Genomic DNA, 17,157 nt, shown 5'->3' with positions numbered 1-17,157 from the left:
GTCAGAGCTGAAGAAGCTTCTTGGATGAGAAGCGAAACTTCTTCAAACGAAAAAAAAACCAAGAAAGTCCAGTTGCCTCTTGAAAAAGCACCTTTGGGACAACCATGAAATCTCTACAGACTTTAAATTGTGGTTTTATTCCCCTGTTGATATGGAAAGGGGAAAGCCAAGCGGGAAACGTAGTCCCCAATTCGATGCAGAAAGTTGCAGCAGAGAATGACGACCCGTACTTCAAACTCCAACCTTTCGAAGCTCCTTCCGTGTTTCGCTGGGAGGCGGGAGACACCTATGGGCAATTCTCTCTCTCTCTCTCTCTCTCTCTCTCGGGCAATATTAAACATGGCGTCCAAAATCACCCCGGAAGTGGGGCACTGTGGGTGGATCTACACGCCAGAAGTCTATGCGTCCGCTCGCGTGGCTTTCATCTCCCGCGGGGAACACTTGAGCGGCGCCGAACCCGCCCGGACCTTTTCGCTCGCGCGGCGCTTCCCAGGCTTGACGCGTGCTGAGAGCGAACGGAGCGCGCGCCCGTCGCTTTTAGCCTCCCGGTTCGTTCTGCATTCAGGCCTTAATTGAGGGGAGGAAGGAGTCACAACATGGCGCTCGTGCCCGGGCAGGTGCTGCGGGTCGCCATCCTCCTCTCCTATTTTTCCATCCTGTGTAATTACAAGGCTATTGACATGCCAGCGCACCAGACCTATGGAGGCAGCTGGAAATTTCTGACCTTCATTAACCTGGTAAGTCATCTTGCCCCCCGCCACCGCCTCCTCTTACTCGGGATGTGAAGGATGCGATCCTGTGTTCCCGGACAAGGAAAGTGGCTGCGCTCCCCGGCTAAAATTTTGCCTCGGGGCCGAAGCCTCCTTTTGCACGGAAGGACTGGTGACGGGCAGCGCTTTCAAAGGGACGCCAGAAGGGGAGGTGCACCGTTGTTTTTAAATTTTAAAAGAAGAAAAAGGCACCGCGGTCGCAACGCTGTCATCTGGAGACGTCTGCTTATTGACTACGCACATGAACAGTCCTAGGGAACAGAATGAAATATATTAGGATTATTGGTTCCCCCGCATTTAGCAATAGAGATTCAAGGCACTTCTCCAAAAATGGTATCTGCAGCTGTGTAAGGAGAAAGAGAACTATAGGTAGCTGCTAAGAGGGTAGCAACCCCAATGAATGGCATTATTGTACATTAGGAAAGGAGAAACCAGAAAATCCAGTTGTCTCTTGAAAATAGCACCTTTGGGATATTGTGCATTATATTATTCCACAAGCAAAGTGCTTTCCAAGAAGCAGTTCATCAATTTTAAAAGGTTGGCTAGTTTCTTTTATTTAGAATTGCCACTTCTTTAGAATTACCTTATTTTTCGTGAACATCCAAGTTAAAATGTCACTTAGATTCTAACTATTTATGTTTGATTATTATTTGTTCACAATAGCACAAAGTCAGTTTACCAGTTCTTTAGCTGGTGTTGGCCTTCATGCACATCAGTTTTTCCCAAGGACCTAGGATGTCATAATCATGTCATAATGATGTCATAATGACATAATATTTGTGTGAATCCAAGCAGAATGGCCTTTTGCAATTGACAGTTGGAAACTTGGTTCAAGTTTTCTAAGTGCTGGTCAAGATTTTTTTTGTTATGGCACCCAGTGTACCGGTTTGTTACTAGCCAATGCTTTCTCCTAGTAGGAACACATAAAAATATTATTCCAGCCATATGAAAGTACTTGAATTATTATTATTTTTTTAAAAGTTTTTATTTTTTACAACAAACATATGAACAAAACATAAAAACATAAAACCCTCTTTCAATTATATACATACAGTGTGTCAGTTGGTTACAATCTTTTGTGCTATCCTTTTTTTTACCGTCACTCACAAGTTATATAAATTCTCACCTTATCGGTCTAGCTTGTGCTTATATAATATCAATTATTAAACATTCACTTGACTATTTTTCCATCATTTTATACGAGATATTCTAATTTTCATTATGATTTAATCTTACACATTCATCCAATGGTTATATATTTTATATTGTATTCTTTATCAGTCTATTAACTTTTATTGTAAGGCTTACTAATCTATTTCTTTACCATGTCTTTTTATCAAACCATTGATAAAATAAATCCCATATCATATAAAATTGTTTATCCTCTTGTTCTCTAATTTCAAATGTCAATTTACTCATTTCGGCACAGTCCATGATTTTCTTAATAATTTCCTCCTGCACAGGTATTTTTTCATTTTTCCAATTCTTAGCAAATACAATTCTAGCCGCTGTTAAAACATTTACAATCAAATATTTCAATTCTTTACAATATATTTCTGGTATAATTCCCAATAAAAATATCTTAGGTTTAAGGTCTATGTGTTGTTTAGTCATTTTTTCCAACCTTGTGTGGATTATAGTCCAATATCTTTTTGCATCCGAGCATGTCCACCACATGTGGTAATATGAACCAGGTATCTGGTGACATCTCCATTATCCGATTTATTCTTGAACATCCTCGCAATTCTCGTCGGGGGTAAGTGCCACCTGTAAAACATCTTAAACAAATTTTCTTGATACGCAGTTGACATTGTCATTTTATAATTTTGAGACCACAATTTTTGCCATTTATCTAAATCAATCCCATATCCGAATTTTTCCCCCACGCAATCATTGTTTCTTTTACTTGTTCTTCCTCTAATTTGAACTCTAGCAAATGTCCATAAAGTTTTTTTTTATTACTTCTTCATCAGTACCTGTCAAAATTTTATCTAAATCAGTCAACTTATCATAGATACCTTCTGTTTTAACATCTTTATCAAATCTAGATTGTATTTGCAAATATGAAAACCAATTCATTTTTACACCTTGTTCTTCCAATGCTTGCATAGATTTAAGTGCACCCTTTTTATTCAATATCTCACCATATCTAACTTTTTGTTCCTTTTTATATATTATTGAATAGGAAAAAGCTTCAATAGTAGATAACCATAGCAGAATTTTAAAATAATATTGCTTTTTTATCTTCTCCCAGTTTAGAAACAATGCTTCTCGAATATAATGTCTTCTAAAATACCCCTGCATTTTAGTTCCCTTATACCAGAGGAAGGCATGCCACCCTAACAGCAGGTCATGTCCTTCTAAATTCAAAAGTCTAGTATTCCTTAGTGTTATCCACTCCTTTACCCACATCAGACTTGTCGCTTGGTAGTATAATTCCCAATTGGGCAAAGCAAATCCTCCTCTTATTCTTGCATCTTGTAACAGTTTAAGTTTTATTCTCGCTTTCTTCCCCTGCCAAATGTATTTTAGCACTATTTTGTTTAAATCTTCAAAAAATTCTTTCCCTAATCTGATTGGAATTGTCTGGAATAAGTATAAGATTCTAGGCAATACATTCATCTTAATTGTAGATATTCTCCCAATCAGTGATAATTGTAAATTTTCCCATTTTGTCAAATCTGTCGCAATCTGTTGTTTAAGTTTGAGATAATTGTCCTTAAGTGTGCTACACCTTGGTGTTATATGTATCCCTAAATACTTAACCTTGTGTGTGACCTGGATCCCCAAAACTTCCTCCAATTCTTTCTTTCGTCTTACTAACATGTTCTTTGCTAAAATCTTTGTTTTATCTTTATTTATTTTCAAACCTGCTACTTTCCCATACTCTTCTATCAGTTTAGGTGCAGACTCCAATGGATCCTCTAATATAAATACCAGGTCATCTGCAAAAGCTTGTAATTTATACTCTTCTTTTTTAATTTTCATTCCTTTTATTTCTTTTTCTTCTCTGATGTTCCTATTCAGCACTTCCAGTGTTAACACAAACAACAGAGGCGACAGTGGACAGCCTTGTCTGGTCCCTTTTCTTATATCTGTAAAGTCTGTTAACTCTCCATTTATACTGCTATACAACCTTTGCAGTTTGTTTATGATATATCATTTCGATGGCTTGAGTAAATTTTTTACCAAAGCCCATTTGGTCCAATTGTAACAGCATAAAACACCAATTCACATTATCAAAGGCTTTTTGTGCATCTATAAACATCAGAGCCATTTGTTTTTCAGGATGTGCCTCATAGTATTCCAGTGTATCTAAAATTATTCTCATATTAACTTTAATCTATCTCTTCGGCAGAAATCCATTTTGGTCAGGATGAATAAAATTGTTTTATTTGTATCTTTTCGGTATCTTTTCACTCTTTCTGCCAGAATTGAAGCAAAAATTGTATAATCTGAATTTAATAGTGATATAGGTCTGTAATTTTTAACTTGCTGTGGGTCTGTGTCCTCCATCAGTACAAGTGTGATATATGCTTCTGACCATGTTTCAGGCATTCTCTTCTTTGTCATAACTTCATTCATAATTTCTAATAAGTGAAGATTCAATGTTTCCTGGAATGTCTTATAAAATTCCACTGGCAAACCGTCCGGACCTGGTGCTTTCCCAATGTTTTGCTCTTTTAAAGCTTCTGTTAATTCCATCATTTTTATATTACTTTCTAACATTATTTCAATATCTTTGGGTATCTAGGGCAAATTTGCTTCCTGTAAGTATTGTTGAATTCTTTCTTCCTGAACATTCTCTTGATGGTACAGTTTTCCATAGTAATCTTGAATAATTTTTTTTCTTCTCCGCATTTCCATAGCATACGTGTTTTTGTTCATTTATCAATTGATTTATTCTTCTCGAGTCTCTTTCCTTTCTCAATTTATATGCTAGTCATCTGCCTGGTTTGTTTGCATCTTCAAAATAGTTCTGCTTAGCATTTTTAATTTTTTGTGCTATTTCTTCTTTTCCCATTAGCCCCATTTTATGCTTAGTTATGTCCATTTTAATTTTAATGTCCTTTTTTTGTGGAAATTTCTGTAGTTCTTTTTCCAACTTCTTGTAGTCATCTTCCAATATTTTAAAGATTTTTTTTCTGTTGTATATTTCTTTTCCTTGTATAGTCCATTATCAAACCTCTTGTATAAGCCTTCATCGTGTCCTAGAGGTTCTGTAATGATGTATCCTCTTTTGTATTTTCTTTAAAGAAAAAAGTCAATTCTCTCTCAATTTTCTGTTTAAAGTCTTTTTCCTTTAATATCGTATTATTCAAAGTCCATCTAAATCTTCTTTTTTATCCTTTCCAGACAAGTGTTATTGGATTGTGATCTGCCCAGGTACTTGCTTCTATTTCAATATCTTGTATGTTAGAAAGCAATTCTGTTGACATCCATATCATATCTATTCTAGACCATGATGCATGTCTATTTGAATAAAAGGTATATTGTTTATTTTCCGCATTTCTCTCTCCATGCATCTTTTAAGTTTATCTCATCTACCATTCGAAAGAAGGATTTTGGCAATGTCTTTCTAGTTTTCTTTGCTGTTTTTTGTGTTTTATAATCCAATTTGTCATTTATTATTCCATTAAAATCTCCCATCAGACAGATATTAGCATGATCCAGTTCAATTATTTTCTTATGTAATTTCCTGTAAAAATCTTCTTGATTATCATTTGGGGCATAAATTGCTATTAAAAGTTTCTTTAGATTATTGTCCGTTATCTCCACCATCAAAATCCTTCCATCATCATCTGTATATATTTGATCCGCAGGGATTGTTTCTCTAATGTATAACACCACTCCTCTCCTTTTACACTGTGTCAACGCTGTAAATAATTTCCCTAATTTTTGTTATTTCACTATATAATCATGTTGTATTTTAATATGTACTTCTTGTAGGCAGATTATATCAAATTTTAATTTCTCTAACTTATGAAATACTTTTCTTCTTTTAATAGCTGAATTAAGTTTTTTCTCATCCATTTTAGACTTTACAAGAAAGATTTGTTGCTCTAGTAGATCTTGGTTCTTGTTGTTCTCTGGGTACACCACCTACGGCTCCTTCTTCTTTTTCAATTACTGCTATACATTCCTCTTGAAATTCAATTAACGACTCTTCTTTTCTTGTATCTTCCTCCCTTCCTCTAAAATATTCCAGATAGAATAACTCAGCTTTTTCAACTGTATCAATTCTGTGTCTTTGTTCCTGCCAGGAAAAACTTGAGACCTTCGGATATCAGCCATCTGTAATTTATTCCTCTCTTAAGTAACTCTTTGGTCAAAAATAAATATTCTCTTATCTCTCTCACTCTTCTCGGTACCTGTTTCAGTACCACTATTTCTTTATCTTTGTACTTTAGTGTTTTTTCTCTTGCTGCCTGCAGTATTTGTGATTTAATTATTTTCTTAGTAAATCTGATATGAACTTCTCTTGGCAGAGAAGTATGATATGAACTTCAGTATCTGATAGGAACTTCTCTTCTCTTTCTCATCGCATATCTTGTATAAACACGAAAAACCTCGTCCATTACATCCATCATCTTCTCTTTAGTTATCTCTAATGCTTCTGCCAGGATTTCTGTCATCATTTCAGCAAGGTTTTCACCCTTTTCTTCTTCTATATTTTGAAATCTAAGATAGAATTCTGATCTATCAATTTCCCATCCCAATGATTGCAGAGATCTGCCCTTATCTCTTTCCACTTCACTCAATTGGGTATCCATATCTCCAATCTTCTTCAATTTTCTTAATTCTGTCCTCATATTGCATCATCATCCGTTGAATATTTTCAATTATTTCATCTGTCTTTTCCATTCTTTGCTCAATATTCTCTGTTCTTTTTTCAATATTATCTGTTTTTACTTGTATCTTTTGAATTCCTTGCATAATCATCTGCAGTGTCGCTTCTTTCTCCTTCTCTTGTTGTAACATCACCTGTATTGATCATTGTCCTCCAGATGGTGAGGAAGAAGAAGTCAGGATTGAAGAAGCTGAGGGTGGTATTTTTCTGCTCATCTTAGAGTACAATAGAAAAATTGAAAAGAAAAAGCAATTGCCACTCCAGTAAAAAAAAAAAAAAAAAAAAAGCAAAAGATAAAAATAAAAAAGGGAAGGGAAAAAAATCTTCAGGCACTTGAATACCTTAATCCAATTGTTCCAATTATGTAGGAAAAAAGGAAAAAAAGAAAAAATATAAAATGGAAAAAGGATGAAAAAAATAAAAAAAATAAGGAAAAAATTTAAAAAGACAGAAATTTGTATATTCCCCTTGCTAAAAAGGTAAAACAGGGGAGGAGGGAGGGGAAAAAAGTAGTCTTATTCTTGCATCAAAGGACTCAAGTCCAAATATAAAAATCACTGGGGGGGGGGGGGGAAGAGAAGAAAAAAGGAAAGAGAAAATGCAATTCTGTCAAAGCACTGCCACTATATGTTTGAGGCTCTTTACTAAATCAAAAAACAAAATTTCCAGTTCTCTTTTCAAGGTCACTTCAATCTTCTTTCTTCAATTTCAAATCCAGACTGCAGCTATCAGTAGTTCCACAGAAGAGCACCTGCAAACAATCTACATGCTCTTCCCACTACCTTTTCAATGAAAAGCACAGAGTCCTTGAATGTAACAGCAAATGTATCAATAAGAAAGAAAGAAAGGAAAACAATGTATCCAAGCCTCCAGGTGGCAGGCTACTTATTTCCCTTTCCTTTCCCTTCCCCTCTAATATTAAAACCAGGAATAAAAAAAAAAAGAATCTAAAATTATTAAAAAGAAAAAACAAGAGGAAAAAAAAACTTTTCCAAAGAGTTATTTTGAAAGGAAAAAATTAAAATTAAAAAGGAAAGACCAGTCCAGTTTAAAAGTTGAAAAGTTTTACCAAAATCCAAAGTTCCAATAAAAAGAAAGAAAAAACCTTCAGGTTTAATTTGTGCTTAACCTCGCCGCTTAAGCACTTTTATCTTCAGTTTTAAATTTAATTTTTAGTCTTTTAGGGTGTTCTCTCCAGAAAAAAATAAGTAGAAAATTATCTCACCAAACTGACACACTTTCTTTCCAGCTTTCTTCTGTTCTGGAGCTGTCCCAGCTTCAGCAGCTTTAATGGCTGCCTCTCCACTGCGGGGAAAAAAGGGCTTCTCCTGGATCTACCAGGGACTTTGCAATGTCCCTGGGATCGACAGGATGTGCCCTCCTCTGTCACTGTCTCTACGGGATGGTTTAGGTCTGTTGGGACCGTCCTGTAATGGAGATATCAGCAGCGACCTTAGAGCTTAAAGATTGCATGCTGTACCGCTATGACACAAGCTCCGCCCTCTCAGTACTTGAATTATTATTTATGCTGCCATAGTTAGTTCTGCCCATTCTGGAGGAACTACCTGAAGTTTTAAAGAACCTTGCCTCATTTTATAGTCTAGAGTAGACTGAAGCTGAATTTGTGTTGCCCACAACTGCCCATAGCTGTTTCTGCATATTTACGCTGCAAAAGAGTTGTTGGGTAAGTTTAGGTTGCAGATAGCTGCAGATGGGCTGATGCAAACACCTCCCAAATCCCCACTGCATGTTGTGTTTAGGTGAGCGTCCTGCGTGCTGATTGGTTGATCTGACTTCCTGTTTTGTGCTTGGCTGTTTGAGTGCCCCCTAGTCAGAACATTACATTTTCAGAAATAGAAATGGAACACCTATATAACAACATACAAACAACAGATGCATAGGGTACTTTCTATTGTAGTGCTGGAGAATTCTGCTAGAGGATTAAGAATTGTGAGAGGAGGAAGGTTTGTTCAGAATTCATTTTTTGACTCAGTGTATGAGAGCACGATAACATCTTCCAGTTTAGATGGTCTCACTAAAATAAAGTGTCTTTCCCCTAAAGATCTAGTTTGATTTTCATCCTCAGAATCTTCAGTCTCACCCCAAAGATCTGAGCATCAGAAGTCATAACAGTGGTTCATGACTCTTCTTGATAGATATAAAAGTGTCAAGTATAATTCCAGTGTTTTAATCTGCCTCTTCAAATAATAATTACTTCATCAATTTCCACCTTGGGTACAGTAACATTGAATATGGGAATAAATAAAAAAAGTAAAGAATTTGCTTCCTTGACCCAAAGTACAATATTAAAATTAAGCTCAATCTTTTGCATCACAGGGACTCAAGATTTGGATAGTTGATTTGCAGTTATATTTAAAATTTTGAATTTTCAATCTTTATGCTAAAATATGACCTAAACTTGTTTTAATCGATTTTGATGGTTTTTATTTCAGTTATTTATTTGTAACTACTATCTATTGTTTTCTATTTTTAATTGTGTGAGTTGCCCAGAGTCATTTATGTGAGTTGGCCAGCTTATATAACTAGAAGGAATAAACAAACAAACAAACAAACAAACCCCTTTCCTCAGCATTATTTCTATCTTTTCAAGAATGAAAAAAAAACTGCTTGCACGTGACCATGTTGGCCTTGTATTGACGTCATGTCTTCTTTTCAATTATTTGAGGTTAGATATAATGCAGTCTCTTGTTGAGAAAGTGATCTGTGTTAAATTGTTTAGAAAAAAAAAGGGGGGGGGGAATAACTACATTTCATAAAGATAACTTTTTGCTTTCTCAATTGGTGACAGCACATTTTTGACCTTATCTGGGTTTGGAAGCTAAGTATGATTGAGACTAACTGGTACTTAGGTGATCTACAGACAGTATCCGAGCTGTAGGTAGAGAGGAAAGTAAAAAATACTTCCCAGTAGAAAGTTATGGCAAATCACTTCCAAATCATTATCAAGAAAATTGCATGAATCTCTCAATAGTCATAGGGAGTCAAGCTCAGATCAGTGGAGACTTTATTATACCTTATTTTTAATATTCTAACAATACATCAAAAGCCTTCATAAATGCTTAGGGCAGAAAACAAATATATGATGAAGGAAGTATCAGACTGGGTTTTTCCTGTAGAGTTTAATGTCTAATAAATTGTATTCTTTGGTAGAATAATGGTTTCCCAACAGGATAGACCAATTTTACATACTTGGTCGAAGAAGTGTAAATTGCAGTGAACAAATCTGCAACTTACAATAAATCTTCTGATTTGATTTGATAGCACTCTTCCTTTTATCATAACCAAATTATACAATTTTATTTTTAGCTTATCTTTCTTCATATCTCCAGAGTTTTGAAATTTATAAATTTCCACTAGCATTTTGCTAAACACAATATTTAAGTCTGTCTAGCTAAGAAAGAAGGCAAGTAAGGGAGTACAATAAAATGCAGAAAATTATGCATGCTGTAGATAAGTGAACAGTGAAATTTTCTGTATTTTGCGTAGAATTGTCTATTAAAGCTACTTGTGCAGCAATTTACCACCAATAAAAGGAAATAATTAGAGTTATCGATAAAAGAAGTAGAGACAAGGGAAAAGGCTATCCAGTATCAAAATTACCATGTTTACATTCTACTTGCTAGGAGCAATATTGGGAGAGAAATATTACACTTAACTTATTCATCCCCAAATGCATCCTCTTGACTGCTATTACTAAAGTAATAGTCTGTACTTACTAGAAAGACAAAAACCATTAAAACTGAAAATGAAAATGAATGGAAACGAGTTTGGATAGGTTTGACTTATTTTGGATGATTTCAGAGGCTCATTAGAATTTACCCTAAAAGAACATAATTTGTCCCTTTTATTCTTAAATATTGCATTACAAAGATATTCTGATATGATACATTTATGCTTTGATACAGAAATAAACAAGCATCAGATTAAGAACATCACTTTTGTCTCTCTTAGGGACACTAAATCTACAATTTTAGAGACATCAACCAAATTTGTAGAGTGCTACTTGATCTTGCTGTCTACATTTTGAAGTTGAACATTACATCATTATGCATCATAATATAGTATTCAGTTATTTGGCTTTGTGCTTTGTATCACAAAGCAACACGCTTTAAAATATTTGACCGTGGTATTATGATTTCATCTGCAGAAGAGATTTACTAATTTTAACAGTTCTTTTGAGATTGCTTTTGAAAAGGAATTAGTTATTTTAATGGACAATTGCCTTGTTCAACGTGGCAGTGGCATATTAAATGTTACATGTCTTTAGTAAACCGGGAAGTGCCTTATTTCTCACTGTTAGCTCTACCCAAATACCATTCATAACTGCTTCTTATAATAAGATTGCTTGAATGTGTATTTTTTTTTTTGTAAATTTTATTTGAGTTTTCACAAAAAGAAAAAAAAATACAAATAAAACATCTTTTTTGAAAGTAGCATAATCCCGGGTTATATTTCTTCATACAGACACAAATTCAAGTTCATGCTCATTTTTATATTCTATTCCATATCTTATTACTGTTTTACATTTTCTGCATAGCTTCTCCCCTCTTTTAATTTTCTCGATTTTATTTTAATTATCTCATCTCAATTCAAATCATTATATTTGTATTTTTTGTCTGTCCTGTTTCAATTATCTATTATCTTTTCTCATTAAACAAAATTTCTCCTGTAGTTACTGATTGGAGTATGACACCTTTATATATTTTAAGTTTATCCATTTAACTCTTATTTAGGCTTCAATATATACCCTAAAGTTATAACATTCAATATAATACATAACTTTCATTCGGATTCTGCTTGGTACATTCTTAAAATACACACTATATTCTTAAAAAAAGAAAAAATTATAAATGTATGTAATTAAAACAACACATTCCATTCCAATTCAATTCTATCATTAATATTAATATTCATTAAAGTCTTAACTTCTTTAACATTACTTTTCAATTAAATATCATACTTTTATGGGAACAATTATAAGCTTTCCATAATTAATTCCCCCCCTTCTTCACTTATATTTTATAAAACATTAACTAATTAAAATGTTCCCGTTCCTTCCTAATTCAATTTTCTCATTTATTTTATTTCACTTATTTTATTCACAAACATTTCACTAAATTACACTAACTATTTTATCCCTCATTTTAATCATACATTGTTTCCAATTTTCTAAAGTTATTTCTATTACTAATAGAACAATACAATCTTATGTACCTTTACAGAATCCCTTTTTCAGTTAGATTTTCACACATTATCTCTAAATAGGTCCTGTTTCTCTATATCTTGCTCCGGTCCTTTGTAACTTCTTTTCCTTTCCTTCTTCCCTCTCTTCTCCTCTCTCCCCTTTTTATCCCCTTGTCTCTCTATCTCTATTTCTCTCTTCTGTATTCCCCTTTTCTGTTGCTTTCCAGTATTATACTTATTTTTCGAATTATTTTTCTTTTCTTTGGTTGTTTTTTTAAATCTTAAATTCTCCATTCTCTTTCCCCCCTTTCCTTTTTCTTCCCCACATAAAATTACTTGTTCATTAAAGATGGCTTCTTCTTTGTCCCAGTCTTCTTGTTTTACAGACGTTTCTTGTTGTTTCTCATAGTTCCAAATCTCCATTTCTAAGAATTGAAAACGAAGCCAAGAGAACCCTTCCCTTCTTGTGCATCTTCTTTGTACTTTTTAAGTTCCATTTTCAATTCATCCAGAAGTGGTGCCACTGTATAAATTTTTAAACAACCACCCGATTAATTTTAGTCATTCAAATGTAATAACCAAGAATCCAAAGATCACCAAATAATCCAAATACACGCAAGCTGTTTATTTTTGCTCTTTTTTTTCACTTTCTCTTCTTGAGGTTACTGTTTAGTTACAAAGTTTCAGCTAAAATGTATCTTTTAGAAGTCTTGTTGAAGTTTTACTGTAGATTCTTTTTAATTCCAGGCAGTCTCCTCCCTCTTCCAGATCCTGCCCTTATTTTTTTCTCTCACTTCCTGCTTATGAAAAAAAAAATTTAGTGTCCAGAAATCTTTATTATCCCTTTGGCATTTTATTTTATTTTCAGCTTAATTGCCTATTGATGTCAAAGTGGATTTTTCCGATTTCTTATTTAAGTCTCTTAGTTGTCAGTATAGGGAAGGAGAGAGAAGGAAAAATAAGCCAAACCTTTCCCTTTTCCCTTTCCTTCGCTGCTTCCGACTCTTCTTTGGGAGCGATGTTATTTTTTTGTAAGTTTAAATTCCAGGGTACCTTAGTTGTTTCTTTCACAATTTAACCCGGTCAGCCAAAACTTTCACTTCTTATCTTCCTCCTGCACATTCTTTTCCGGTCGAGTTCTTCTTTGTGGTGGCCATTTCTGACCACCGCTGCAACCGCCTTCGGGAAAGGGAGTAATGGCCAGCTGAGGAGGAGAGATGCGGCTCTCCTCAACCCTGCTGGCGGTCTCCCCCCTCTTCATCACCTCTACGGGGTGGCTTAGCCCTGAAACCAGACGGCTTGGGGCGCTCCAGTGGCGAGCCCAGACCGAAACCGCGCACGATCGCGGATTTCTGTCTGTCGCCGAAGCCCTTCAAACCGGAAGTCCCCAGTTTATTCATCTTTCTTTTCTCTGAGATAATTCTTCCTCTGTCTTTTTTGGTTTCTTGAGACCTCCATATTCTCTGACCTATTGCTCTCAAAAACAGGGAGAGTATTGTGATAATAGAAGAAAAGTACATTGGACCTGTTCACCACCTTCAGTTATTTTTAAAAATAATAAAGGCAGGATACAAACAGACAAACAAACTGGAAATATGTTAAGGAGGATAGGTATTATCTACTGTGCAAGATGCTTCCATTTTTACAAAGCTGGATTGAGAGTCATTTGGGTTCATGTTTCATGTCATTCTGCATTAAGTTTGTCTCTGCATATAGATTTTGTTTTGTTTCTAAATTTGTAAAAAAGACCAAATGATTTGTTTCTTAGTAAATCCTCATGGAGATTTCAGTTTAGCTTGTTTTTAAATTATATCATTTTAATATTATTGTATCATTTTCCTATTCAGTTCAGAGGTGGTATTCAACAGGTTCTGACCAGTTCTGGAGAACCGGTAGTGAAAATTTTGAGTAGTTCGGAGAACTGGCAAATACCACCTCTAACTGGAGATTTTACAGTATCCTTCCCCTGCCACACCCACCAAGACATGCCCACAGAACCGGTACTAAAAAACTTGAATCCCACCATTGATTTCAGTTGCATGTTATAGAACTGGGGACATAAATGAATTTTGTCAGAGTCCAAATTATTTACTACTGTATTTGCATTTTTTCCATTTGGCTAATTAAATACATACACAAAATTTTATTTCCTAATGATGTACAAAGTATAGATCTAAAATTCAGAAATGTCAAACACAAACACAAAATTTAAATTTATTTGATGGACAAAAACAATAAATTTAAAGCACTTCAAAGGGAAATCTTGCTGAAAACTGTATTTTCCAAAATTAGTGGGTTAATTAAGAATGAACAGTTAAAACTTATATAATTTTTGAAGTCATAATGCTGTAGATTCTTTGTGAATGGCTTTAGGAATTCCTTATCATACTCCCAAGGCTAAGAGTCTAGAAATATGGCATCTTTAGTGTTTCTCTAATTGTTTCTAAAGTTTCTTTGATGTAGTGTCTCAGACATCAGTGGTCTCAAGCTTTATGGATGTTCTTGTTTATTATTATTTTATATTTATTCAAATAGTACAAGGATGACTACATGATTTTAGTCTTACCTTATGCTGTATTTATGGTTTATAGTGATTAAGATCTGCATTAATAAATTAATAGAGGAGCTCAGGATGAAATTGAGACATAATCCACAAGCTGAAGTGGGTAGATGAAAATTGAGTAAAAATAACTGAGCAAGAGGATAATAGGTGAAATATTCCAGAAAGGTCAGAAAGGCAAGCAAAAAGTCTTGTAACATAAACAACAAACACAACACTAATGTACTGCTTGAATTGGTGTACCACTGGTGTGTTGCAAATACCAGTTAAATTAACTTCCCTTCTCTACCATTGAATATTGACTCCTGATAACAACATGGATGTGTTGTTTCTATATAGTAATGTAGTTTTATCCAAATCTTTCGTCTCCCTAAAGTTATAAAGCTTCCAGAAATATATGAAAATACAGCCAAGAATCATTTGAATATAACAAGATAAGGAAAAAATTAATAAATAATAAAATATTTATTCAAACAGTTACAGATCTAACATTCTGATGTCACAGGGGTATCATAATAGGGCAAGATCTTGCCCTAATCTTACTTAGCATTAATTAGAAAAGCCACTTTGCTTTGGGCCATGTGATATATTATGTATATTTTAGAATTTTCACATAAATAATTTGTCTGCTACTTATCAGAGAAAGACTTCTCTAAATCATTCCCTTTTGGTTGAGTGAACTATTTATTTTAAAACATGGTAGAGTTTTCATGATATTGTAAACTTAATCCATAAGTACAACTTAATATAAATATCTGTGATAAATGTTTCTTTGCTTGTTCAATAAGTTAAGCCAAAGTTTACCTAGCTTGTTAATGGCTTTTTCAAATATTAATTGATGCCTGGCAGATGGCCTAGATATATCACTAATCACAACTCTAATATTGTATGTTATATAAATATATATTTAATTCAAAATAATTGTATATGTTGAATAGGAGTCAAGCAAAATTAAACTTTAAAAAAGATAGTAAAAATATATTCTACATAAACACATATTTGCTAAATGGATAAAAATGCCCTGTCTTGTAAACAGGACATGGAAAGTAATAAGGGCAGATTTTGTACATACAGTTTAGAAGAAGAAGAAACAGCGGTTAAGGATATAAATTAGAGCTTTTTAAAATAAAATGTGATGGTTACTTAAGTAGATATCAGGGTGATTTTTATGTGTTTTTTTCATATATGGGCAAAAGTGCAAAGATGTTGACAGTGGGGACCAGAAATAAAATGTTGGTGCATTAAGTGAGAAAATTATCCACAGAGACAGATCTTTTTTCAAGAATGATGCCAGACTGCCTCTTGTTCTCAGAATTGGCAATAATACTATAATTGAAGAGGAAGAGTTCAGGATAAATGCACATATCCTGTCTACTTTTCCATGCTTGCTAAGCAGCCCTTTCGTCACTGTATAAAAAAATGCATTTTCACTTGGTAGAGCAGAAAATGAGAATAATACATTTTCATTGCATATTTGAAACGGTGTTTGACTATTAAGCCAGGGTTACTCTGGACAGTAAAGACGATAGTTCCTCCTATTTTTTTATGAAGCAAGGCTTCAGAGTAAGCCTGCACAATGTGTAGCCTGAGCATTTTAAAAAGCTAAATAAATTCACTGTTGCCAAATGTCATCACCATCAGGTCACCAGGTGCTGCCAAATATCACCACCACCATCTGCAGATAAAAATGATATTAGTGAGACTGAGATATTTGTGTTCCAATATGTTTATATTTCTAATGCAGGTTGTTCAAGCAGTCTTTTTTGGGATCTGTGTACTGACTGACCTTTCCAGCCTTCTGACTAAAGGAAATGACAGCCAAGAACAAGAAAGGCAACTAAAAAAACTCATCTCCCTCCGTGACTGGATGATGGCTGTTTTAGCTTTTCCCATTGGGGTTGTAAGTACCATGAAAAGAAAGGAATTTCCTTCTAATTGAGAGTATACCACCCTTGGCTTTTATTCTGTTTTTAAAATGTTAGTTATTTAAAGGAAAGCTCATAGTCATCAGTGCAATTTTATATACTAAAATGTGCTGTTTATTTACTGCATTTAATTCTACTTATTCATTCATTGTAATTATATTAACAAAACTGTTTAGTGCATAAGTTCAGTGGGCAATACAGGACCACTTTAAATGTATAATTTATCTCTATATGCCTCCAAATTCACATGTAGGGACACTTGTAATATAAAAATAATGATTAAAACAATTGAAAGTACTGATAATCAATTTAAAGTGCATTTGTAAAAGCAACAAAATAGCAAAATAGCATAGAATACTTAAAAGTTTGTGAATTGTTTTTAATCTTCAAAATTTCAGCATTATGATCTAAAACATGATTGATTCTTTACACAAGTCTTAAAACTAAAGAGGATGTAATTAAACAAATGAGGAAAATGTGAACCTTTGCTTTCAGTTACTAGTGTGCTCCCCTGCAGCTAAACATTTCCAATTATTATTAATCAGTCCCGTGCATTGTCTTGGAGGAATTCTAGTCATTCCTCCTTATATATAGCAGCTTTTAACTCAAGGATGTTGGTGGGCTTCCTCACATGAACTGCCTTCTTCAGGTCACTTCTATAGGATTAAAGTCAGAATTTTGACTTGGCCTTTCCAAAATATTTATTTTTTCTGCTTTAATCATTCTTTGGTTGTTCAAAGGTCATTGTCTTGCTACATGACCCACTTCCAGTTTCAGTTCACAGCAGATACCCTGACATTTTCCTGTAGAATTTTCTGGTACAATTCAGAGTTTATGGTTCGCATC

General features: G+C 34.2%; 1 protein-coding gene across 1 annotated transcript in view; it reads left to right on the top strand.

Moving 5' to 3' along the window:
• Positions 1–317: 317 nt before the first annotated feature.
• The window catches only part of AIG1 (androgen induced 1), a 92,260-nt gene continuing 75,420 nt past the window's right edge, over positions 318–17,157 (top strand). Inside the window, exons 1-2 of the mRNA XM_026666198.2 lie at positions 318–737; positions 16,131–16,286. Of these exons, the coding sequence (XP_026521983.1) occupies positions 597–737; positions 16,131–16,286 (297 nt within the window). The 5' untranslated portion in view covers positions 318–596. The remainder of the gene's footprint in view (positions 738–16,130; positions 16,287–17,157) is intronic.

Source organism: Notechis scutatus, chromosome 1 (assembly GCF_049901735.1).
Source record: "Notechis scutatus isolate UNSWTSFEM ecotype Mainland chromosome 1, rNotScu1.2, whole genome shotgun sequence".
Classification (NCBI taxonomy): Eukaryota; Metazoa; Chordata; class Lepidosauria; order Squamata; family Elapidae; genus Notechis; species Notechis scutatus.
This window is presented reverse-complemented; position numbering and strand designations above follow the sequence as displayed.